Below are 25,356 nucleotides of genomic sequence, written 5' to 3'. Positions count from 1 at the left end.
AGGCAAGCACTCTACCAGTAGGCCAAACTTCTATCCCCTAGTAGGCATTTTTTAGTTCCACATAATTGGATGTGTGTCATAATGATTCTATAGGATTCAAATTAAAATAAGAAGTTCCAGTCCTTCTCATACTGTCCTTTTATTTTCCCCTTCCAACTTGTGTTCATTGAACATTTCTGCAGATCACACATCATCAGGAAACAGTGTTAAATAATATGGAGCAAGTTTCTACTCAAAGGAAACTTACATTTTGATGATCGAGCAGGTCATCTGGAAAAAAATGGGTCATTTCCATAATGAATGAAGAGAAGAAAGAAGTGGGGGGGGGATCATGCAGTTAAGAATTCAATTTTATCTCCAAGAAATAGAAGCAAACAAAACAAGAATTCAAGGCATATCCTACAAAATGAAGAAAAATGAGGGAAGAGGTGTGTTGGGAGGGATGACTGAGAATGTTGAAAGGAGGAGTTATATTGATCAAGACATGGTATTCATTGAATACTTCACTGAATAGCAGCTTCTCTGTACAGCCACTTAAAGATAATAAAGTGAATAGATATTTGTAGATATCTCCATTTTTGAAATGGAGATAGTAAAGGAAACTAAAATGCAATGCACTTATTACCCATATTTATTTGTCTCTTTTTCTTTCCTTTTTTCTTCCTTTCTTTGTCTCATCTATTTACTTATTTTCTCTGTTCCCAGTGGAAACTGGACATCTGTCTGATATTTTAGACACAGTTTGTGCTTAGCTACTGTACTTGTAATTACACATGTCAGGATGAAAGACCCACCCACACGCTCCCTTCTCTGTCCTTGACATCTGCACTCAGAAGCCATAAAAGTTCTACAACTCTCTCAGACAGAAGTCAACTCTTCCACAGCAACTATATATATATATATATATATGTTTATTGTATATAATATGCAACTATATATAATACATATAACTATATAAGATATAACAGATATGATTTGCTTTTTTTTTAGTAGGTCACAAAGTCAACAAATGTAGAGGTTTCTCCAAACATGTTACTTAGTCATGAAAATGCATAGGCAGCACAACCAGTCCTGATTCCAAATATACCCCCATCCTGAGCTAACCTTTGGAAGGGCTATCAGCACATCTTAGCATATGTAGAGAGGCAGCTTGCTGTTCAGGTGACAGTCTCTGGAGGCTAATCTAGATGTGAGCACAAAAACATCTGAGCTATCTCACTCGCCTGTCTTCGTGAGTATGCATATATGGACATTCATCTGTGCATGGAGATTTATTAATTTACTCTCTCTTTTATTTAACTCACCACCTAAAATGATACTAATTGCTTTCTTTTATATAATTTCTACCATTTTAACATCTACTAAATTGTGTGTGTGTGTGTGTGTGTGTGTGTGTTGTATAATGAACATGTAATTCAAGCCAATAGAGAATATGGCTCTGGTAGAAATCTCTTCCTTTCCTATTGAAAAGCTGTTTTGCATCTACATATTTAAAATCACGTTTAAAAATTCAATTCTTCAACAAATAAGTAGTGCCTGCTATGTGCCACACACTTTGCTAAATTCTGAATTTATCAGTACAAATAAGATTCAACTAATGCCTTGGATACACCAGAGTAAGATAGACATTTACTACATTTATGAAGCATTTTCATAGACACTTGGATTGACTCTTAAGGGAAGAAAATAGAAGCACCTAATTCTTCCTGGTTAATAAAAACCACTTTGGGGATTTTTTAACATACATAATGATACATGAATTTTAAAAGCTAACATGAGTCTGGCAAGAGGAATGGCATTGGTAATAAAAATGGAGACTGAGATGCTAACAGGTAAGGAAGCCAAATGGACAGAGAATCCCACCATGAGGCAGAGCTATAAGTCATTTGGATCATTGCAAATGGTTTCTATAGAAGTGTCATGGCTCATATAGAAAGGCAGCTGTTTAGTCCCCATGACACTCTCAAAATGCAATGTTGCAGTGTTCCACATTTTCTATAGGAAAGCTGAATTACAGAGACCTACTAACAGCTAAGTTTAGCCTGTATTTTACCTCAGAATTAAATTGTGCCACTCCAAAAATTCACTATATATTTGTCTACATCTGATGTTTTGGATTTAAATTGCATTACTGACAAAAACTTTACATACAGTGCCCAAATGGAGTTACTAAGTAGATAAGAGGACTGAATTATTCTTAGATGATATCTGTGCCCCTGAGATATAAATAGATATATAGATATAGATATAAATGCTATTACAATGGTATTGACTACTGAGTTTTCAAGCCATTAATTAGTTATTTTACTCAAAAGATTAGTCAAACTAATAAGCACGCTATTGAATTGGGTCGGATGCTACAACTCACTACTTGAAATTTTCAGTTTCTAATCACTAGTAATTTAGCACCAAGAGAAAAGCTACAGAATAAACCTGTGGAGGCACCTGTCTACTTGATGATAATCAATAATACAGAATAATATTGATTTTAATACCCTTCACATAGAGCAGAGAAAGATAGGCTAGTGTAACATTACTTTCAGGACATTTTGAGATGAAGGGGATTATCAATTAAAGAAGTAATGAACTGAATCAAGCTCAAGTAACCCCACTCCAGTTTCTTTTTTATTAATTACTCTGTTATATAAGGTGAGAGCATCTAACTCATTGGCTGTTCTGGTCATAGACTTTTTACAAAGCAAGCACAGAACCCTATAAATATAAGGCAGTTTGTTTAGTATTCAGCTAGCATTTATTGGGCATATACTATGTTCTAGTACTCCTATATTTTCACCTTCTACATTCTCTTAATAAGTGTCATGATATTCTCTATTGACAAAACTTCCTGATACTGTTAAAAAAATCAAAATCATCCTGAAGATGACTTTATCCATATAGAAAAATAAAAAGACATGAGTCAAAAATTAATCTGTTTTGTAAAATTTTAATAAATGAAGAAAGCCACATACATAATTGTCATCTCATGACCTAAAGATTTTTCCACATTATTTTCCATATTGTTTTAGTGAAAAGAATATTTCTAGTGTTTTTAACTCATTAGGGTATATGATATATGAACAAGCCTTAAGAGAATATAAAAAGGCACGTAACATAATAGGTCCTCTAACCTCATTAGTTATACTAATGAAGTGTGGTTTTTCAAAGAAATTTGTTTACAAAAGATAGTACATTATTGGGTTTGAAGATAGTTTGATCTTTGGAAATGCAGATTACTTTTACTTGCAAGAAAATTTGATGAGCATCCTAGAAACAAATAAGAGGCATAGTGTTATACAAATAACAGCCCTGTGTCATGATAGCTGTCAGTACCTACTAAGGATGGTAGGGTTTGTTGTCTTAGTTTTCTGCTAGAAGTATTGAACTGCTCTTAAGAATCAGATATTTTATTGATGGAATAGAAATCCAGATTGTTTCCAACGGGGAAAGGCAATAAAAGTAGTTTGAAAGATGGACTCCGGTGTGTAAATATGATACAAATCTTAACCCTGACACTGTATTTATATAATCTTGAATAAGTAAACCGCATAATCTAATCTCTGTTTCCTACCTATGAAAACTTAGTTTTCCAATATGCAAAATGGGGATAATAACATCTACTTCATCAAGGTCATGTATGAATTAAATGAAATTTTAATTAATTCTCTTCCTCACTTTCTTACTTCCTTGTGAAAAAGAAAACACCAGATGCCTTTGAAACCTCAATTATAGTAACAGTCATATAAAATAACAATTGTAATAAAAAATAATTTACTTCTCCAAGACATCACTTTTTATTAATAACTATACATCCTTTTTTTTCATTTTTATTTCTGTACTTCAGTGAGAGGCCAAAACAGATTAAGAGGAAAAACAAAATAAAAGAAAATAGAAAGCTCTGGAACAGAAGATTTGCATGTTTCTCTTTCTGGAAGCATAAAACTATATTCAAGCAGCATATTGAAATCCAAAGAATGACAAATTGCTTTTCCCTTCAGTCCATTTTTACAAGAATGACAAATTTCTCTTGCACGTTCCTATGCCATTTGTACTCAATGGGGATTTTTGTTGTGTTTTGCTTTACTTGTTTGATTTTTTTTGTTTCATTTGTGGTGCTGAAGATAGAACTCAAGCCTCTGTATGGTAGGCATATGTTCTACCTTAATATATTAAAGCCAGCTCATATAATTTGTTCATCATATTACATGTGAGAAAACTAAAGTATAAACAAGGCTAGAGAAGAGCTCAATCTTGCAAAGAGTAATGTACTGAGACTTTGCAGCAGGTAGTAATGTTACTGAGACTTTCCCTTCCAGGTTCTTCACTCCTGTTCTGTTGTGTGCTGTTGGTACACACTCCTCAGCTGCCATGTCCAGAAACAATCTCTTCTCCCAACTCTCCACATGAATATCTGTGGGCCTATCTGGAAATGTTGGGAAATGTCAAGCAGGTTGAACACTTTCTATGTTTTTAACTAAAATAGTCCAGTTTCCATTTATTTTCCTTAAATATAGGACTTTCATCTTATTCCAAGGCATCAGAAAGTCACACAAAATGGTGTTAAAACCATTTGAGTTGGAAATCTATTCTGTGAAGCTAGGTATGATAGTGTCAGTTGGATGCCTTGAAGAAAAGGGGAAAATGATGACTATTGTATCAGAGTTAAGACTTGCATTTGAGTGTTTAAATTGGAAGCAAAATAGACACATACATTTAGTTATTTTAAATGGGCATAATGTGGGCATAAAAGAACACTTTAATTAGAAATTTTTTAAGTGTCTGCTTACTTTAGAATCTAGGGTAAAACTATAGGCTAATAAGTGTTTCTAAATTTTGTTATTCTCAGAACTACTAAATGACCTAACGGGTGATTTCTATTTCTCATTCATATTAGATGCCTTTAACACTTGAAGGAAAATATTGTTTATTCTTTCACTTGGTACAACTTCATATTTAAAAAGTTCTATGTTTTCTAAGTTGCAGTATTTTTTAAGTATCATTCCATCTCAACACAGGAACTCAAAACTCAAAAAAAAAAAAAACAGCTCTACTTGAAGTGAAAAAATCACATCTATGCTATAGACATTTAGCCATTCCCCAGATTAGTGCATTGAAAAAAGTGTTGGCTCTTTCTTTTCTCTTCCCTCCTTCTTTCCTTTCTTTACCTTTAATGCTTTCTGTTGTTTATCTATTGCCACCAACCTAGCTGAGGAAGAATGAAAATAGACCAACTAGTTACGCCACTTCATAATCAATAAAAAAAAAAAAGCTAAACACTTAAGCAGAAAATACATCACAGATTTGTGCCTATGGCAGCAACTATTTTTACCCTGCCATCATCATCAGAAACCATATTCTGACAGAAATTTGCTTGAAGCAGCCATGATATATAAACCCTATGGGGTCTTGTGATTCAGATTTAGGAATATCAGCCATGGAGGTTCTAAAGGCATTGTGCATTAGTATGTATTGAGACCTCATTCCAGGTGGCAAGCAGCTGGACTTTAAAAAATAAATAAATAAAACATCCAAAATAAAACATGAAGTGCTTGTGCCCAGGCGGTAAGTGTTATGTTTAATAGAATCATCTTCAGAATGTTCTAAATTAGACCAAAAGAGGAAGTTGTGCATATTTAATACATTTGTTTTGTATCTCTGCTAGTGTCTTGAATAATGAAATTCCTTAACTACTTCTCTTTAACTTGCATGAAGAAAGCACGGTATGTTGCTAAATCTCTTTTCAGCAGCTCTGCGGAGAAACAACTTTAATCCTTGTTAGAAAATTGCCGAGTCTGGGACTGACAAAGAGCTCATGCTTGTTCTATTGTTAGTGCTCCTGAGCCCCAAGAGCAGAGCCCTTTACAGCTGCGTGGATCCCGTCCGGCTCAGCTGCACTATTTAGGAGAGGAGGTTTGTCAATTTCTATTGACAATGGAGAGAGTTTTTCAGGGCCTGTAGCAGTGCTGACACAGTTGGGGATCAATGCCAGCCATTCAGGCTGCACCCTCTTTCATTGCTTTGGTTTGTTAATTCAAGACTAAAGGTCCACTGAGGGGGTTCAGGGTGTTTAAGAAAGCTGATGAACTGTTTAAGAAAGCTGATGAACTGCAAGCGTTTATAGCCCTGGTGTGGCAATTTCCATAGTCAGTGGCAACTCCTGGCACTGAGGGAGCTGTGCCCTTGTTGACCCTCTTGTTATTAAAAATGCACAAGGGCTGCGCTTCTCAATATTTCAACACTCTTTCATTGTCAATACCACCTTCTGAGCCCTTCAGCTTGTTGCTTGCTCTAAAGATCTTCTTAGATTGGGTTTGAAAACTTCACCTTAAACACTAGATTAGACTGATGTTCTGTTTTCCGTGCTCCTGTTGATTTGTTGAACCTTCCCAGGGCTGGAAAGCAAGTAGCAGCTTGATGGAGAGACGGGCTGCTAATATGATTTACCAGTCTACAGTCATGCACAATAAGTGTGAATAAATACAAGGGTCTCACAGAGTCAACCCTAGCCTTTCCTTCTCTTTTATTTTTGCTTTAAAGGAGAAATCTCAAGAAAATGAAATAATGCATGCCCTTACAGGAGCTGAATGAACCACACACAAAAAAAGATTTTTTTTTTAAAAAGCATATTTTTGTTAAAGTGGTAGGCTGTTGTTCTGGATTGATGTAATACAAAAAAAGCTGTAAAATATACAGTTACTGCTTTATTCTAGTGTAAACCAAAGCTAAGTCATAGCCAGGGCTTAAATGCAAGCACCAGCACCTTTCCCGGTCATCTCCTGAAGGGGAAAAGCGAGCGGTTAACTAAGTTGCTTTATAAAATTAACCTCTCCAAAATGACAATGTATTTCCTAACACTCAGACTTTACTGCATGTTCACCCTTCACAAGTTTGTTGTTGTTGTTTGCTTGTTTGTTTTGGTTGATATTGATTGATTAGGAAAGGGAAGGGTTGGTTTAGTTTGGTACAGGAAATGAAGCAAACCTAATTTTGACTCTTTTTTGAAAAGGCAGAAAAGAAATGGAACCTACTATATTTTCAGTGCTCTCAAGAAGGACATATTAACTCCAGCGGGAGAAATAGGAAACTGATAAAGATTTTTGTTTGGTGTCTTTGTGTGTAAAGAATAAAGGGTTTCATGGTTTCCTTCTGTATGTGAAGCAGCAGTGTCCTTGGCTGGGTTTTCTTGTTCACCCCTTTTTAGTGACTATATAGGCTGAGCTCCAAAATATGCCACAACTTTACCCCTAATCATTTGCTCAATTTGTCCACCATTCATCAAAATGACTTGATTTGGGAAACAGAATTATACATTGTTATCTAATGGGATAATTTTTTTTCTGAGAGCTTTTTGTGTTGAATAATTTGCTTGCCTTCAAAGTAAGGTGATAGTAAAGTAGCTGAACATTTCACTCAACCACGATTCTCTTTGTCTCTCTTTTTATAATTAAGATTAGTTTCTTCCCAAATTCCTCTTCTCTTACTTTGTAATTTGGGCACTGTGTGAAAGAAGTTAGACTAATGATTTTTGTGTTACATTAAATGTTCTTTCAATTATCATATAATCATAAGTACCACTTATACATAATGGGAAATGAAGTTAAATTAATTTTAAATTATATAAAGATATTTTAAGAACATAAAGATGTAAAGATGTAGTAATTTTATGAAGCTATTTTCATTTCTGTCAAATTTATATAATTTACCATGAATACAGTCACCCACCACAGATTCTAATGGATTAAATATTATGTTCTGCTAGACTTTATATAACCTATATTTGCTCTCCAACAAAACAGGAAAATTTATTGTGTCATACAGATGAACTACAGTTTTTAAGATATTGATCCATTTTTGACATTTTAGCTTTTTAGATCATCTGGAACATGGTAGAGATGTGAAAATTTTATTTTGTAATACTCATTCAGTATTTCCAACCACCACCTGAGTGTTTACCTATTTAAAAGAGAACTCAAGAATCTCAGACCATAAATAATTTTGGAAATTAAATATGGCATTAATGTTGGAAACTATTGTATGTGTTTATAAAACATTTTGAGATTCAGTATGTCACTGGCGTTTTATTTTTTTATGAACTTAGATGTGTAGCTTAGTCTTCTTTCTGTAATATTTCCAAGAGTAAGTATATAGAGTTAAGTATATATTACTAAGATAAGCCTTGCATAATATTTAGACAAAAATTTAAGCATTCCTGCAGCATCTCCCCATTCAAACCTTGAAAGTCTCTCAATACACAAAAGCTAAGGAGACTCAAGACTGCTAGACCTCTTCAAATTCAGCAAGGGTTTGTGTGTATGTGTATATATACCTGTGTAAATAAATATTCCATATATTATCACATGTGTATGTGGTGCTAAAATGTAATCTAATTCCATTGAGATATACAATTATGTCAGACATAGTGTTGTATGACATTTCATTAAAGAAATTTTCATTTTGGAAAAAAAGAATTTAAATGTGTAGATACTTCTTTTTATAAATAGATTTGATCATTTGAGCTATTTTAGAAATAGAAAGTATTTATCAGGGAAGAGGAAAACCAATTATGCAAATAGTATTTTTTAAATCATGGTCCAAAATGCAGTTTAAAAACATGACATTTTCAATAAACTGCTTATTGATATTCTTTAGTAATTTACTTACCCATTGTAAAGTGCTTATTTCATTTATTATGTGTATTCAGTATAGTGGAAAGTAGAAGTAAATGACAAACCAGGAAGCTAACTCATTTTAAATTTCTACCAAAAATACCATCTGTTATATGAAATTGTATTACAATGTTAATTATCTCCAGATGAATTTTAAACTTACATTACTTAAAACTTCTCTTACAAGTTGAATTCATTATTTTATTTTATAGAGGAAAAATATTTCAGATATTTTCTGTTTTGAATGACTAAAGCCAGGTACATGCATGCACACATGTGATCTGTCATCATATGTGTATAGAAACAGGGCACAAAATCCCCTCTTTTTCTGAAAATCATCATTTCCTAAGTGCTGAATGGTTGGTGGTATGATAGCTCTCTTATCTGAGTAAGCAACATTGTCCTCAGAATATTACCAAAACCTAGCCCTGTCACCTAATCATCAGTGTTGCAAATTATGTAAGAGCAGGAAATTCCCTTACAGGATAGTTTCAAAGCTGTGATGAACAGACCAAAACAAAATGAACCCTTCAAAAATGTCTAGAAAGCGAAAGGGATTCTTCTCAGAATCTGATGAGCGTTAGCTGTTTTGTGAGCCTTGTTTTCTTAAAGTTTCTTCCTGTGACCTCAATAACTCTTCAGTTCAGGTGGTCTTAAAGCATCCTGGCAAATTCTTACCTGAAAGGAGATGAAAGTATGAGTGAGGATTACTGTTTTGTAAGCTGTGAATATTGTTTACTATTCCTACAAAATGTTATTTTGTGTATTGATTACATGACTTAGCTCTTAACACACCTACTCTTTGATTTTTTTAACTTGACATGTGGGCTAATAAGAAATGTTCCTTTGAAAAATAATTTACCTGTTCTTTTCCCCCGGCTGCTTGGCCATCCATTCATTCCCATAATATATATTTAGTACCTATTGTTACTCATAAATTGCAAAACAAGCCACCAGGCTACAGAGTGCAAAAACACTTTCTCATGAATATGTTACAGCTGAAAAAAACTGTAATGCTAATTCCTGTAAAGTACAGCCTAGGTCAATTTAGCAGATTTTCTAGCAAAACATACAATTCTGTTAACAGGAAATTATAGCGTTATTGACTTCAAGTGCTTATCTGTGGTCATTTCAGAGTGTTTCATTACCCCCTCATTACTGAATCTGTTAAATGAACACTACAGAAGCTGTTTTCTTTCTTTCTTTCTTTTCTTTTTTCTTTCCTTCTTTTTTGTTCTCTTCCCCTCTGTCCCCATCCTGCTCTCCAGCAATGGTACAGCAATTCCATGAAAGTCATTTGCGTGTGGTTGGCTGATAGACTAGACCTCCAGCTTCATATTTACCAACTGAAGACGCTCATCAAGATTGTCAAGGTAAACAAAATGTGTTTTGATATGAATCACTTACCAAGCTATGAAGAACAATAGTGACATAGTGTCGCATAAGATATAAAGCATGGCGACCTAACTGAGGGAATGTTAGAACTTAAAAATTATAACTCTTTACTTTCCATCTTTACTTTAGATAGCAAACAAACATGATTTCTTAATCCTTTTTGTCCTAATAAGTATTTATTAATGGACAATCACATCGTAAACTAATGTACGTGGTAAGTAAATTCCCTAACATAATTGAATGTAGTGGATCCTCAAAGATTTTACATTGGCTTTCTTAAGAATAAAGTGTTTTCTCATTCTACATTTACTCCATATTTATTAGGATCATGAATCATTTTAAGTGACTTTGAATTGTGTTTACCAATAGAATAGAAGAATCTGTTATTTTATTATATCTGAATACAAAATTAATACAATGCTACTGTCCAAGTTCCTTTGAAAGTATGTACCTTCTACATAAAAGATTACTAATTTAAGGGGCCGGGAGTTTGGCCTAGTGGTTAAAGTGCTTGCCTAGCATGCATGAAGACCCGGGTTCGATTCCTCGGTACCACATACATAGAAAAAAGTCAGAAGTGGTGCTGAGGCTCAAGTGGTAGAGCTCTAGCCTTGAGAAAGTCCAAGGACAGTGCTCAGGCCCTGAGCTCAAGCCCAGGACTGGCAAAAAAAAAAAAATTACTAGTTTAAGTGTTGGAGACAGTCCAAAACTTAACACAGGAGTCACAGAAGTTCAATAAGCCATTTTGATTAATGCTCTTCAAAAGAAAATGTTGAAATATGTATTTAATGGTTAATTTGAGTTGATTACTTAAGATATTCATTTGTGTGTTTAATATAATATTCCAAACTTGGAAAATTTTAGTGGAAGCAAAAGTATATCACAAGTACAACTTTTCTAAAATAAATGGACAGAAATTCTATATTGTAGCTGAGATACCTATCTGTAAGCTACTGAAAGCCAATCGTTCCTTTAAATAGAAACCCTTAACTTCCATATTAGCTGTTAATTAATGGTACACAACATGTACACATATGCACAGTATGTGCTCATGTGTTATATATGTTCTCAAACACATGTATACACGCATACATATATACATACACACATACATACATACATACATACATACAGCCAGTGGTTCTCAACTTGCCATTCCTGACCTGTATTTTGAGCACCATTAAAAGAGCTGAGCTCGTGGGTAACACTCCATACTTAAGGATTCAGGAGCTAATATGTGTAATAACAAGAGGATTCTAAAACACACTAAAGTTTGTAAAGAGCTTCTGTTACTATATTATCACTTAAAAGATGTTTCTATCTCTCTCTGGTTCCTGCAGTCTAATTCTTTTTGCTAGATATCTAGGTTAGCACAAGTTACAAACAAACCACAAATAGAAAAGTTCTATTAGAAAGTCAGGAGTTAGCAAATCTGCCTTATAAACCAGATGTATAAGTCACAATAATGTTCATCTTGATCAGTCATCAATGTTTGTAAAATTATTGCCACCTACAGAATTTTGATACTTAGCTATGATAAACAAAATATTTCTAATCTGAAACAGTTTCCTATGAAATATTATTTATTTTATATAGAAATCATGAATGTAACTTTGATAACTTTCAAGCTAAGACTATTTTCATGAAAGGAGGATAGGATAATGTGTTTGCTTTCTATATGCATGAATCTATACTCTGATTCCCATTGGGAATTATCATCTGTACCATCAGCCTTCTTTTCATGGTGATGTCTACTTCATTATACATATCAAAAGTTACAGGGGGCCGGGAGTTTGGCCTAGTGGTAGAGTGCTTGCCTATCATGCCCAAAGACCCAGGTTCTATTCCTCAGTACCACATGCATAGAAAAAAGCTGGAAGTGGTGCTGAGGCTCAAGTGGTAGAGCTCTAGTTTTGAGAAAGTCCAAGGACAGGGCTCAGGCCCTGAGCTCAAGCCCAGGACTGGCAAAAAAAAAAAAAAAAATTACAGGGCCAGCATTTGGCCTATGGTAGAGTGCTTGCCTAGCATGCATGAAGATCTGGGTTCAAGTCCTCGGTACTAAATACATAGAAGAAAAAAAAGACAGAAGTGGTGTTGTGGCTCAAGTGGTGGAGCTCTAGCCTTGAGCAAACCCAAGGACAGTGGTCAGGTCCTGAGTTCAAGCCCAGGACGGGTAGAAAAAAAAGTTATGTATTACTTAATGGACTTCAAGCTTTTGGCTTTTTTTTTAAGATTAAAATCCCCATTTTTAAATTTGCTCATCATTTATCTCTAAAGTTATTCATTTCTTATATTCACATGTCTGTAGTTAATGATCAAGCACGAAGGAAAATTGTTTTCACCTTTACTGAGTTTAATTAACAAGTTCTATATGATCAAAGTATACAACCTGAATGTACTGAACAATAGTATACATACATAAACTTTGCTGATATGTTTACTCAGATCATAGGATTATACTTAATGATTATCTTTACAATGAAAATCAGTGGAAATTAGCCACTTAACATTTCAATTTTGTCTACTTTGACTATAAACAGCATTTATGAATTTCATACAGAATCTGTGAATTTCTTTTTTTTTTTTTTTTTTTGCCAGTCCTGGGCTTGAGCTCAGGGCCTGAGCACTGTCCTTGGACTTTCTCAAGGCTAGAGCTCTACCACTTGAGCCTCAGCACCACTTCCGGCTTTTTTCTGTGTATGTGGTACCGAGGAATCGAACCTGGGTCTTCATGCATGCTAGGCAAGCACTTTAACCACTAGGCCAAACTCCTGGCCCAGAATCTGTGAATTTCATACACAGATTTATCAAGTCTTCAGAACCAAATAGGTTATGAAATGATCATTTCCCAGTGATTAATTAAGAAGCCACGAAATAGCATGGTAAGAATTGTGAATAGTCCTTCTTTCCAAGCAGCAGATCATTTGACATTGCCTGCATGTTATTGCAGAGATTTGCATTCACACCAGCATCTAAGCTACTGTATCCACTGCCAGCTCTAGTTATTACTTCTCACAGGCATTAATGTTCTTCTGAGTCCATTGAAGTCAAACATCAAAATCCACATAACAGTTAACTTTACCCTAGAAAGACACACACACATCATTCATATATTTCATTTTTAAAAAAATTAAAGAGGGCTGGGTGTTTGGCCTAGTGGTAGAATGCTTGCCTAGCATGCATGAAGACCCAGGTTTGATTCCTCGGAATCACATACATAGAAAAGGCTGCAATTGGTGCTGTGGCTCAAATGGTAGAGCTCTAACTTTGAGAAAGCCCAAGGACAGTGCTCAGGCCCTGAATTCAAGCCCCAGGACTGGCAAAAAAAAAAAAGTTTAAGGAGGTCCTAGTAAGAATTGTATACAGAGTTCAGATCTATAAAGGTTTGGTGAAATTTTAGCATGAATGGATTTTATTTGAAATGAGATAAAGTAGAATTCTCCAGAATAATCAAAGTGGCTATTAGATTTATATTTTTCCCAGGGATCATAAGATGTTTAAAAAAAGTTAACATCCATCAACTCCCTCATTTGCTAAGAGAAGTCAAGTGAGCAACACTGAGGATATCCAAGTGACTATAACCTTATATGGGGGGGGGGGGTTGCAAGGATACATTTGCCTTGTCCCTCACTGAGCTAGCTGTTGTTTGCAAAATAAGGAAGTAGTCTCAATGATATACAAATCAGAAAACACTTGGGATTGCAAATCCATGATTCAAATCAGTCATAGCAAATTTAGGGATAATTAATTCTAAGGCAAATCAATCCAGTTACTAAAAAATGTGAACCCAAAAACTCAGTTGTATGATTGTCTGTGATAAAAGGCTAGGGTTATATTGTATGTACTATCTGTAAGTATTTTCTGTGCGCAGTATATTTAAAACCTAATTATAAGGCAGTAACAAACTTGAGCAGTCACTCTTATGATAACAATGCCATGTATATTGTTTACCAGATTATCTAGACAGATTTTACTCATTAGATTATTTCCCTGGTTCTAATAAGAATGACCATGAATTTAGTGTAAGACTAAACTACAACTCTGTTAGTCATAGTAAGTTATGAATCAGAATATGCTATGAATTTATCACAGGGTTCTTGTTCAGCTTTAAAAAAGGTACATGAGTTTATATGCTTGGAAATAGATTGTTAAATTTTAAGTTAAAAGGTATTGAGTCCTTTAAGAAAACAAGTATTTTGTAAATCTAACTTGCTTTAGAGACATCAGCCTCATATACTATGAAGTATTTCTGAGAACTCTGTTTACTCAGACAATGTTAAGACTTGTCTTTATATTACCCAAATTTAAAAAAAAGAAAAGTCATATTTTACTAATTTCCTATGACTTCTGAGAGTGGGAGTGGATGTCAGATGGCAACAGACAGAAAGATAAGTCTCTATTTCGACTACCTCAGAATGATTCTAATTTCCCCATAAGGCAGTTAGTAGAGATAAGGGAGGTTAAATGGAGGGGTTAAGATGCACTTCCTGATTCACATAATCATTAGTTTTAGTTCAAATGTCTGAATGCTCTAATTGTGAATGTGATAGTAGAAGTGTTTTGAACCTGCCTGCTGTTTTTAACAAAATCAAGCATCCTTTACTGTTAATCCTCAGCTAGTAGACTTAGGATATTAGCTTTTTATTTGACCTTTTTCATCTACTAAGTGCAAACAACAAGACTGTAACTACCAGACATCACTTAGAATAAGGGTATATTGACATTGCCAGTACGCTGGGCAGTACATTGGGGTCTCACCATTTAGTATTCTAAATCTAACTAACATAAGAAAGTGAAGATTTAAAAAGTAAACATAAAGGAAGCTTTCACAGATTATGCATATGAAGTACACCAAAGTTTTGTTGAGTTTTAAGACTCTCTAAAAGAAACAACACTACAGTATTTGTGGTTTTATTTCTGTGTGTGTCAGTGTATGTGGTTCGTCATCACAATATACCATGTTCTACTTCAATGAATTTGTGGCTAGGCACTATCCCTGAGCTTTTGTGCACAAGGCTATTGGTCTACCACTTGAGCCACAGTTCTGCTTCCAGTTTTTTCTCTGATTAATTGATGTTAAGTATCTGAATGATTTTCCTGCCCAGGCTGGCTTTGAACTGTAATCCTCAGTTCTCAACCTATTGAGTAGCTAATATTACATGCACATACATGTTTGCTATTTATCTATACATATGATTAATTTAATGCTCTATTTATAGAATCTTATTGCCAGAACTTGGCATTTTCCATTTGAAGGGAATTTCAAAGGGAAAGAGCAAATTTCTCATAGGCATCTATCCAGTGGTACAAGTAAACACATTTTATAATTCAAAACTGCTTAAAATGCTTCTTGTACTAGTAATATGATTAGTCCACTGTTTAGTACACTTGCTTAAAGCTAATGTATTTTATTAGATGAAATATCTTTTTTCAGTATTAAAGTCTCCTCTGTTGAAAACTACAGATATCTTATTAAAAATATATTTAAGCAAATGAATGTTTATCATCACCACAGTTTATTCCAATAGTAAGTCCTATGTAATGAATAATATTTTAATTTGTCATTCAATAGTAACAACACACTGAGCTTTCGTTGTGATTGTAGTTTGACCAGTACTGTCCAAACTCACTTAGTCAATTTTCTCTCCAGAAATACCGCAGCAGCATGACTGACATAAGCAGCCACAGTCTGAATCCATTAGTGCATGTTCCAAGATGACTTTCAAAATGCCAACTGTGAGGACTGAGTTGTGCCACAAGTGGTAAAGCACTTACCTAACATGCACGAGACCCAAGTTCAATCCCTAGTATAGCTTTAGAATAAAAAATAAACAGCCCACAGAAATGTTGGGACAAAGGAGGAACAAATGCAGTAACAGTGCCCACTGGACACTATGTTGAAAATGAACTCTACAACTTGTGGGTGAAAATGGGAGAGAAAATCTGGGAGAGAGCAAAGGAAGCAGTCAGTGACAGTGACCATAAAGAAATTTACACTTTACCTGACATAGGTAATGGTAACCCTTTTGTACATCACCTTTACAATAACAATGAAAATGTTAATTTAAAAAGTTGTAAAGCCAACTGAATACATATGTCTCTATATAGAGTCGCAGCCATATGTGCATGCATGTAATCTAACTTACCTGTGCAATTCTTTCTTCTTCCTCCAGAAAACCTACAGAGATTTTCGATTGCAGGGTGTGCTAGAAGGAACACTGAACAGTAAGACCTATGATACTCTGCACAGACGTCTGACAGTGGAGGAGGCCACCGCCTCAGTCTCAGAAGGAGGAGGACTTCAGGGCATTACTATGAAGGACAGTGATGAAGAAGAAGGTTGATCATGCACAGCACTGGAAAAGGAAGAAGGACCTTCCAAAAATGGTTTTGTGTACCTTGTCATTGTGATTATACTTAACTGTCTTAGCTGAAACAACCACCATCACCACCCCAACAAAATACTTGTATTTCTTTGGGAAGTAAACTTGAAGATATAGTAAAAGGGCAAGAATGCCAAATATTTTTTGAAAGAAGATCATCCTCTTTTGTGTAGCTTGCCTAAAATGAACTTTGGCTCTGTTTATAATTAGAAGATGAATTTTCCTTCATAATCTTTCTTTTTATTTATTTTTTAGCAAAATTGATCTGCTTCTTTTTCCTCAACCACATCAAAGTAATGTCCTGTATGTATTTTCCATAATATTACTTCTGGTCACTGCACCAACTCTATTGTACCTGTGTTAAAATGCTGTGCACCTTACTGTTGTAATGTATTCCCCAGACCCATTTTGTAGTTAATTTGCCAGTGTTGTGGTGTGTGTAACAAATTTAACCTTGGGTTTTATTACCCCAGATGGTACTGGTATAATTCTGGGCATAAAGGACTTCTAATTCCAAATATAAACTAGATTATCCAATGAATGTGTGTCTTGTTCTCTTCTGACCAACTTTCAAATGGAAAAAAATCCCAAGGTGAGCTCCCATCAATATACCCATGTTCTTCCTAGAAGTGTAACAGCTTGCTGGCCATAACAAGTTCTGTATGTATTAGATTTACACAGATTAAATGCAGTAAAAGATACTTGTGTAATTTCAAGCACACCAATTGTCTGGATGTGTTTTTCTTTATTCTGTGATATCTCATTTTTTACTAAACATATAGGACTACAGGCATACATACAACCAACTAAACTACCTCTACTCAGAGACAGTTTGCAAATGAAAGTTATCTATACAAAATAATGGAGGTGTCTCTACATTTATGAAAGCTTCAAGCATGAAAACATCTTACACCTTCAAATTTGTTCTCCTATGAAACTATGAAAGCATAAACCACAGTTTAATTACCTAAACTAATCAAAAAAAAAAAAAAAGCTGGATGCCAGTGGCTCACACCTGTAATCCTAGGTACTCAGTAGGCTGAAATCTGAGGATTGCAGTTCAAAGCCAGTCTGGGCACAAAAGTCCTGTGAGACTCTTTATCTCCAATAAACCACCAGAAAATGAATGGTATGGTGGCTCCACTGGCAGAACCTGAGCTGAAAAGCTCAGAGACAGTATTCAGGCCCAGAGTTCAAGCCCCATGATGGATGAAAAAAGGAAGAAACCTTTTTAATTCAACATTATTCTATAGTCATGTCTAGGTCCAACTCTTAGTTCCTGAAAGGTGAGATAATAATAATTTTTTATTTTTTTTATTTTTTTTAATGGCTTTCTTTCTTTCTTTCTTTCTTTCTTTCTTTCTTTCTTTCTTTCTTTTTTGCCAGTCCTGGGCTTGGGCTCAGGGCTTGAGCACTGTCCTTGGACTTTCTCAAGGCTAGCACTCTACCACTTGAGCTTTAGCACCACTTCCAGCTTTTTTCTATGTATGTGGTACCGAGGAATCGAACCCGGGTCTTCATGCATGCTAGGCAAGCACTCTACCACTAGGCCAAACTCCCGGCCCAATAATAATTTTTTAAAAAGGAAAAAGGAGAGCCTGGAGTTTGGCCTACTGGTAGAGTGCTTGCCTGGCATGCACAAAGACCTGGGTTTGATTCCTTGGTACCACATACTTCAAAAAAGCCAGAAGTGGTGCTGAGGCTCAAGTGATAGAGTTCTAGCCTTGAGAAAAATCCAAGGAGAGTCCTCAGGCCCTGAGCTCAAGCCCAGGACTGGCAAAAAAAAAAAAAAAAAAAAAAAAAAAAAAGGAAAGCAGCTTTCTCCCTTGCACTTGGGGAAAAAAAAACTACTGAGTTTTTTAGGGCAATTTGTCTTATATGCCTTTCCTCCCTTTATTATCAACCATCTCACCCAGTACCCTTTTCTTCAAACCCTCAGGCATGAGCCACCAATGCCTGGCAAGAATTTTTTCTTTTTTAAAGGAGTATTTTCTCACAAAAACAGTACAGTTGAGAAATCAAAGGAAATACAGGGAAACAGGTAAAGTATTTGAAGCCATGAGAACCAAAATATGTAGAGGTAGTCCTTCCTGTTTGTCTTATCCTTGTCCCCCAACCCTGGTTGGTCCCCCTGCTGAAGCACAGATTCTGCTGTTCTCTGTTCACTGCCTCCTTTTATTCTGAGGCTATTTCTCAGAGCCCCATTCCCTGCCTCCCACCCCAGGATTCCACAACAAGGACAAGAGAAGTGGAAGGTAGGTCAGAGAGCTGGTCACTGGGTTTTATTGTGGTTATATTGTGTTTTTTGTTTTTTTTGTTTTGTTTTTATGAGTCATGAAAAGGTATGTGAAAAAAACTTATAAAAGCAGTTTCAGACACTCCAGCTACAAATTTCTTTGAAATAACAATAATTGTTAATTTGGTGTGGAGTGATTAGGATGGACTCCCTTGCATCTATCTATTCAAGGAAGCCAATTTTTTCATAGCAGTATTCTTTAAATACTTAAGAAAAAAAGTGAAAATCTCACATGTTTTAGGACATTTTAAAATTCATTACTATATATCCCATCCTAGGGCTTGAACTCAAAACCTGAGTGCTGTTCCTGAAATGTTGTGTTCTGTACTTGAGCCACAGCTCCACTTCCAGCATTTTAGTGGGTAATTGGAGGTCAGAGACTCAAGGACTTCCCTTTGAACCATCATCTTCAGATCTCAGCCTCTGAGCAGCTAGGATTGATTACAGCCCACCAATGCTGGGCCAACTAGGGGAGAGATCAGTCCTGGGTCTTAGGCCTAGGCACTGTCTCTGGGTTCTTTAGCTCAAGGCTAGCGCTCTACCACTTGAGCCACAGTGCCACTTCCGGTTTTCTGGTGGTTAATTGGAGATAAGACTATCATGGACTTTTGTGTCAGGCTGGCCTTGAACCACGATCCTCAGATCTCAGGCTCCTGAACATCTAGGATTACAGGTGTGAGTCACCGGTGCCTAGCAACTAGTTGATTTTTTATTGATTTATTTGGTGTGATTATTAGTGTGTGTGCAATCCTGGAGGTTGAACTCAGAGCCTGAGTGCTATCTCTGATCCCTCTTACTCAGGGCTAGTGCTGTACCACTTGAGCCACATCTCCACTTCAAAATCATTTTTTTTTTAAAAATCATTTCAAGTAGCTATACACTCCTAAATGATTTGGGGAAATGGCAGGAATTACATTCTTTGGACAGTTGAGGGGGGGTGGTAATGGCAGGAAAAAAAGCCCCTATCGTCCAGCCAGAGTATGTTTATTACGTAATCAAAAAAAAATTCTCCAAAGACCTGTTGAAGGAAAAAAAAAACAGTAATAATGCTTTTTACAGAAAAGCAAAAGCGCCACACGGAGCTCAGTGGGTTGGTTCTTGCACTTGTGTTTTTCCACTTGAATTCCCTTTTGTCTTCACTCCGGGGAAGAGATTTCCTGTTACTTTTGTCAGAAACGCCCCCTGCAAAGTGTCTTAGGGTCCGCGGTCCACCGCCAACTCTCATCCCGCCTCCAAGGGTCGCAGCCTGGCCCCGCGCCGCCCTCCTTGGGCCTCGGGGCGGGCTGAGCTCAGCCTCAGCTTCCCACTCAGACGACTGAGTCGGACAGAGGTCACCCAGCCCAGCCCAAGCTCCCCGCCGCCGCCCCGAAACCCTTCCGACGCACAGAAGTTTGCAGCCCCCGGAGAGACTCGCCAGGAGGAAACCCTGCTGGGACCTCGGGATGCCAGAAACTGTCCTCTGGGTCCCAATGTCGCCATCAGTTCCCCAGGACCCTGGCATCCCGAAGCGCAGCCCGTTGGCCTTTTGGGGCCCATTGTCTGTCCCGAATTTGGTAGAAGGACCCCCAAAGCGGGAGGTGAGATCAAGCTCGGAGTCGCCGTCGTTTACGATTCCCCAAACGCAAAGTGGCGACTTCCCGCTCCGAGTCCCCGGAGGGAAACTACAGACGGACAGACGTTGGCGGAGAGGTTGGTTCTCGGCTGGAGGTGAGAGGGACCGGCGCCGCCCAGCCGCCCTCTGCGCCTCGCCCGCGCCCGCAGAGCCCGGCCCGCGCCCGTGACTGTGCAGGGGCCGGCGAGGGGACGAGGTGACCCGCGAACCTCTTTTTTCCCTTCCAGGGCTACTCGCTGGAATCTTTGGGAAATGCCTTCGTCTAGGTGGCCGTGGAGATTTCTTTTTTTTTTTTTTCTGCAAATGGGGTCGCGTCCACCCATCTAGCAAACCCAGGGTGGTCTCGAGTGTCTGGAAACAGAGGCAGACACGAAATTCGTACCCAGCCCTGAAGACAGCGTTCCCGGGGCCACCCCCACTGTCCTCATACGGGGCCGTCTAACTCCCTTAAAATGCGCTCCACCAAGACACTGACGAAGGTAATTAAAGCGGTGGAAATCACAATCTAGGCTGAGTGCAAAGCTCAAGAGGAGCCTAGATTCCAGAAGTCACGAACGCCAGCCACGCACGGACTCTGTACACAGTATGTGAATGAATGTTTTCAGGGAGAAGTAGACTCTGGAGTGTAAACACTCACTATCAAAGAGAGGAGGGCAGAGGAGAAGAGGAGAGGGGAAGAAGATCTGTTCCAAAATAATGAATACTCGTGAGTTACAACGCGAATCAGAAGCGGGTGCCTCGTCTGACATCATCTTGGGCCATGGCAAAGAGTTCACAGAGTCAGACATCTGGGTCTGACTACAACAGGCACTCCTCTGCTGTGTAATTGAGCACTGTGGAGTTGGTCCTGGTCTCTTACACTATCTGTAAAAATTTAATACGAAAAATCACTGTAATGATTAAAGACATTAAATGAGTTATGACCTCTGAGTCTTTTTTTCCCCTAGTGTTAATAATGGAATCCAAAGAAATATTGGCGGTTCTTCCTTATCCAACAGGTACCTCCAGTCACGCAGCCAGTCGTTCTGGGGTTGGAACTGAGTCCTTTTGGTTCATAGCACCAAGAATTTCCAGCCCAGCCCCTGGTGCCTCTATAAACTGACAAGAACCATGCATTTCCTGGACTATCAAGAAGCTGGGTGAGGGGTAAGGAGGAGAGGGGGCTGAGCCAGTGAACTCCAGTCTCTGGAAAGAAAGGCCGTTGTCCTAGCAGTCCCTGAAGCTGAAGGAGGGGAGGAAGGCAGCTGGAGATGGATGCATCCCACTTGGGAATGGTGGTGAAACTGAGATAAGAGGATCCTGTGGTCAGTGCATGAAGTTCAAGGCAACGGGGGATGCTCATAAACATGTGCTAAGGTGTAAGGGGGCCTAGAATGGCATCCTACAGTCCCAAACAGGGGGGCAGCTGGAGAAAGTACTGAACAGGGAAGCTGTGGGTAAAGAAAATGACCGTCGGCACCCCAGTATGCCCTGTGATGGTCTCAACCCAACAGAAAAGCACTGAGAGATTTGGCCAGATTGTACTTGGTGGGGGGGGGGGGGGGATGCTGTTAAACTGCAAGCGTTTCTTGGGTTCAGGAAAAACTCCAACACCACAGAGCCCCATAGTTCAAAGGGTGCGTCCCAGGATCCTTCTCTAAACATCAGTGTCCTGGAAGTTAGGAGACCCGGTGATGCTGGATACTGCGCCGCAATGGGTTTGAACAGACAGAAACTGAACACAGGTGGGAAAGGAAACTATGGTACCTTGTATCTGGCTGGGACTGGAGCTATGGGTTTAAATGGAATATTAGTTTCTACCCTCCTCTTTACCATTTAAGTGGCCAACCAAGTGCTTCTGAATTCCAGATGAAAGGGCTAAATACTCCTAAGTTTTTGATCTTTCTGTATCTTGTTGTTTAATAATAAGACTGTGGTATCTGTGTGCTTATTTTTGAGTGACTCTAGACGCCTGTCTCCCTCTACAATGTTGATCCTAAGTTGCACAATGGCCACTTTGAACAGGAAGTGAAGAGTTGATATTTAAATGAACAGATGATTTTAAAAGTCCATTGATACAAGGAGTATTCTTCACACCTATGTTTGCTTACAGAGACTTTATGCTTAGGTAAACATCAGTTCATCCTGGTTTAAAAATTTAAAAAGGAACATCAAATTATTTTCTTTGTATCTGTAAATGAATTCTGATTTGCCTTTTAGAACTACTTTCTTCCTCTTAACCCACATGTAATAATCTCCCTTGAGTGTGATGGAAAGAAAGAAACTTTGATTAAATGTCAAAATTTATTCTTCAGGGCATTTCCTAAACATGCCGTTAACAATATTAATTGTGTCTTTAGGAAAAACTTTGGTAGAGAAGTAGAAAAGGTTTTGTTTAAAAGGGTCGCGTAGTGAAAGGTCAGAACACAGTAGGACTGGAGCTCAAAAAAAAAAGAAAGAAAAGAAAAAGAAAGTGTAGCAAGTAAGGGGTAAGTTGCAGGTCTGCAAGATTTGTTTGCTAGGTCTTCCTACCTAGATAGCCTGGTTCAGAGTTACTGTGTTGAAGAAACTCACACATTGCCATTTATTCAAGCAACAGATTTTTTTTGTTTCATTTTGTATTTATACGACTAATTTTAGAAATGCACAGTTGCTTCTTAGGAGATTAAAAATCTGCTTTAGTCAAACTAATTTTTTGAGACACTCTTGTAAAAGTTATTCCTGAATCTACAAAAGACAATGTTCCTGGGGAATGCAGGACTGAATTTGAGCACACACATTCCCAACGTCCTCCTACACTATATTCTTGGAAGAACAAATGGAGCCATTCAGGTGGCAAAAAGAATCATCTAGCCAATGTGATTCCTCCATGTCTTTTAACACTTCCATACATTTGACCTACAACCTCTTATTGAGTTGATTTTTTTTTTTTACAAACTCAGTTTTCTATTTTGGGGAAAGTTTATAGCTAACTTTTTTAAAGACACGTGCATAGCTTTCATATGTAAAGTCATTTTCTTATTTAAGAAAATATTTCTCAGAGCCCAGAGTTTGGCCTACTGGTAGAGTGCTTGCCTAGCATGCACAAAGACCTAGGTTTGATTCCTCAGTACCACATACATAGAAAATAAAAAGCTGGAAGTGGTGCTGAAGCTCAAGTGGTAAAGCTCTAGCCTTGAGAAAGCCCAAGGACAGTGCTCACGCCCTGAGTTCAAGGCCCAGGACTGGCAAAAAAAAAAAAAATCTTTCTCAAGGCTCCTAAGAATGAGGTGAGTTTTGATTAAGTCCCATTTTACAGGAAAAAAATATTGAGGCAAAGGGTGAACCACCAATAAGCTAGTTGCATGGCCTTCCCCAAAGGTGGATGACCTGGTCTAAGAGGTCAGACAACTGGAATCTTCTTTTTTCCCTAGTGCCCAGAACACCAGAAAGAACTTTCTTTGAAAGAATTCAAAATAGAAGAATCCAATATCGATAGGATAGGGGAATGGGGAACAAGGGAGAGAAAGACAAGGGTCTCATGTTTAATTGTGAGTGGTCGCAATTGAGGTAAGGAGGGCAGAACAGACTGAGGATGTTTGAGGGGGAAAAGGCCAAGGTCTTCTCAACTTAGATTCCCCTGAAAACTAGTTTCAAATAATACCTGTGTAGTACCAATAGATTGGATTCATCACAGAGAATATTGCCAACTATGTAGAGGCACTTGTGTGTAGGAGGGGGGTGGGAGGGAGAAAGCAGTAAAACACAGGAGGCAGAGAAAGTGGGAGGGGACCCGTCCTTGTTTTCCCTTTTCCAATGACCAGTACTCCCACAATTTTTTTTTAAAAAGAGGGGAGCTGTCAGTAGCGAACCCTAGACCGAGCTCTTGAGTGTTTAAGGAGATGGTGGAGAGGGATGAAGGTGTGGAAGAGACTTCTGGCAGGACCCTTTGAGTTAAAATATGGAGGACACTTGAATTCCACAATCCCTGCCCCGTCCATCTTTCTCCTGGCCCCGTGTTTTATAGGAACTCTAAGAAAAAACGCTGCGAATTAGACCTCTGGAATTTGAATTACTGATGATATTTGAGTCTAAGGCAGGAGGAAAAATAAAAACTCAAACACTTGTTTAGAAAGCATGGGAAGCAGCCAGCTGCATTTTGTACCTTCTAGTTCTACTTTCTTTCCTATATTTGAATCAGCACATTGGAGCCCTGTTGACAGGAATCGCTCTTTGGGGCGACTGAGAGCCTCACTTAGGAAAATAGTAAACTGGATTTTTTAAATTAATAATAAAGCGTAACTACCTTGCATAAAACAAAACCTTATCAGACAGATGAAAGGAAGATAGGTCTTATGAAAAATAGGGGATCCTATTACCTATCCTTGCTACGGTTGGTACACAGCTTATGCTTTTCATTTAGAGTACACATACACACACAATTCTTTTGCAGTTATTTAGAAATCCAAATCAGACCCATTAAAGCCAATTTCTCCTTTCCTCTTTCCCCCACTGATCCTTTCCTTTCAACAATGGTGTGTGAAAGTTCAGATATTCTCCGTTGTGAGTTTTTAAAAAAAAGAAAGAAAGAAAAAAAGAAAACCCTGAAAAAGCAGCTAATGTGCCAACACCGGGAACATATCCAGGTTCATGGTGCGAAAATGGAATATGTGCTGTTGAATTATTATTTTTGTCCTTTAGGTTTACATCTCCGCCCTTGTATTATGTAAATTTCCGAGAAGCTGTGAATCACAGGGTTAGGTAGACAAGGCTTCCCCCTCCTCACTGCCTTTCCAAGCTTACGGAGCCGACCCCTCTCCGTCTCCGTTTTTAACTCTAGACACAACTTCCCTTGCCAGCCTCTCTGAGGCTCGGGGCTGCAGCCCGGGCCGGGGACGTCGGGGTCCCGCCGCGCCCGTGACGTCACTCGACCCACCCCTGAAGGTCACCTTGGGCGTGGGCAGGCCGCTCCCGCGTGTCTGCGTCCACACACCGACGCGGGACCTTCAGGCTTCTGGGGAAGGGGGATGCCTCCACGACCCTCTTTCC

General features: G+C 37.9%; 1 protein-coding gene across 8 annotated transcripts in view; it reads left to right on the top strand.

Annotated features, from left to right (window-relative positions):
• Cadps2 (calcium dependent secretion activator 2) overlaps positions 1–17,162 on the top strand; it is a 426,292-nt gene extending 409,130 nt beyond the window's left edge. For all 8 annotated transcript variants that reach the window (XM_090333225.1, XM_090333224.1, XM_090333226.1 and 5 more), the window contains 2 exons: positions 9,932–10,036; positions 16,232–17,162. In XM_090333225.1, coding sequence (XP_090189351.1) covers positions 9,932–10,036; positions 16,232–16,402 — 276 coding nt within the window. In that variant the 3' untranslated portion in view covers positions 16,403–17,162. The remainder of the gene's footprint in view (positions 1–9,931; positions 10,037–16,231) is intronic.
• The last annotated feature ends 8,194 nt before the right edge of the window (positions 17,163–25,356 follow it).

This window comes from Megascapheus bottae, chromosome 5, assembly GCF_031878675.1.
Source record: "Megascapheus bottae isolate mThoBot1 chromosome 5, mThoBot2.hap1, whole genome shotgun sequence".
Lineage (NCBI taxonomy): Eukaryota > Metazoa > Chordata > Mammalia > Rodentia > Geomyidae > Megascapheus > Megascapheus bottae.
Note: the sequence above shows the minus strand (reverse complement) of the source record. Positions and strands in the feature narration are given on the sequence as shown.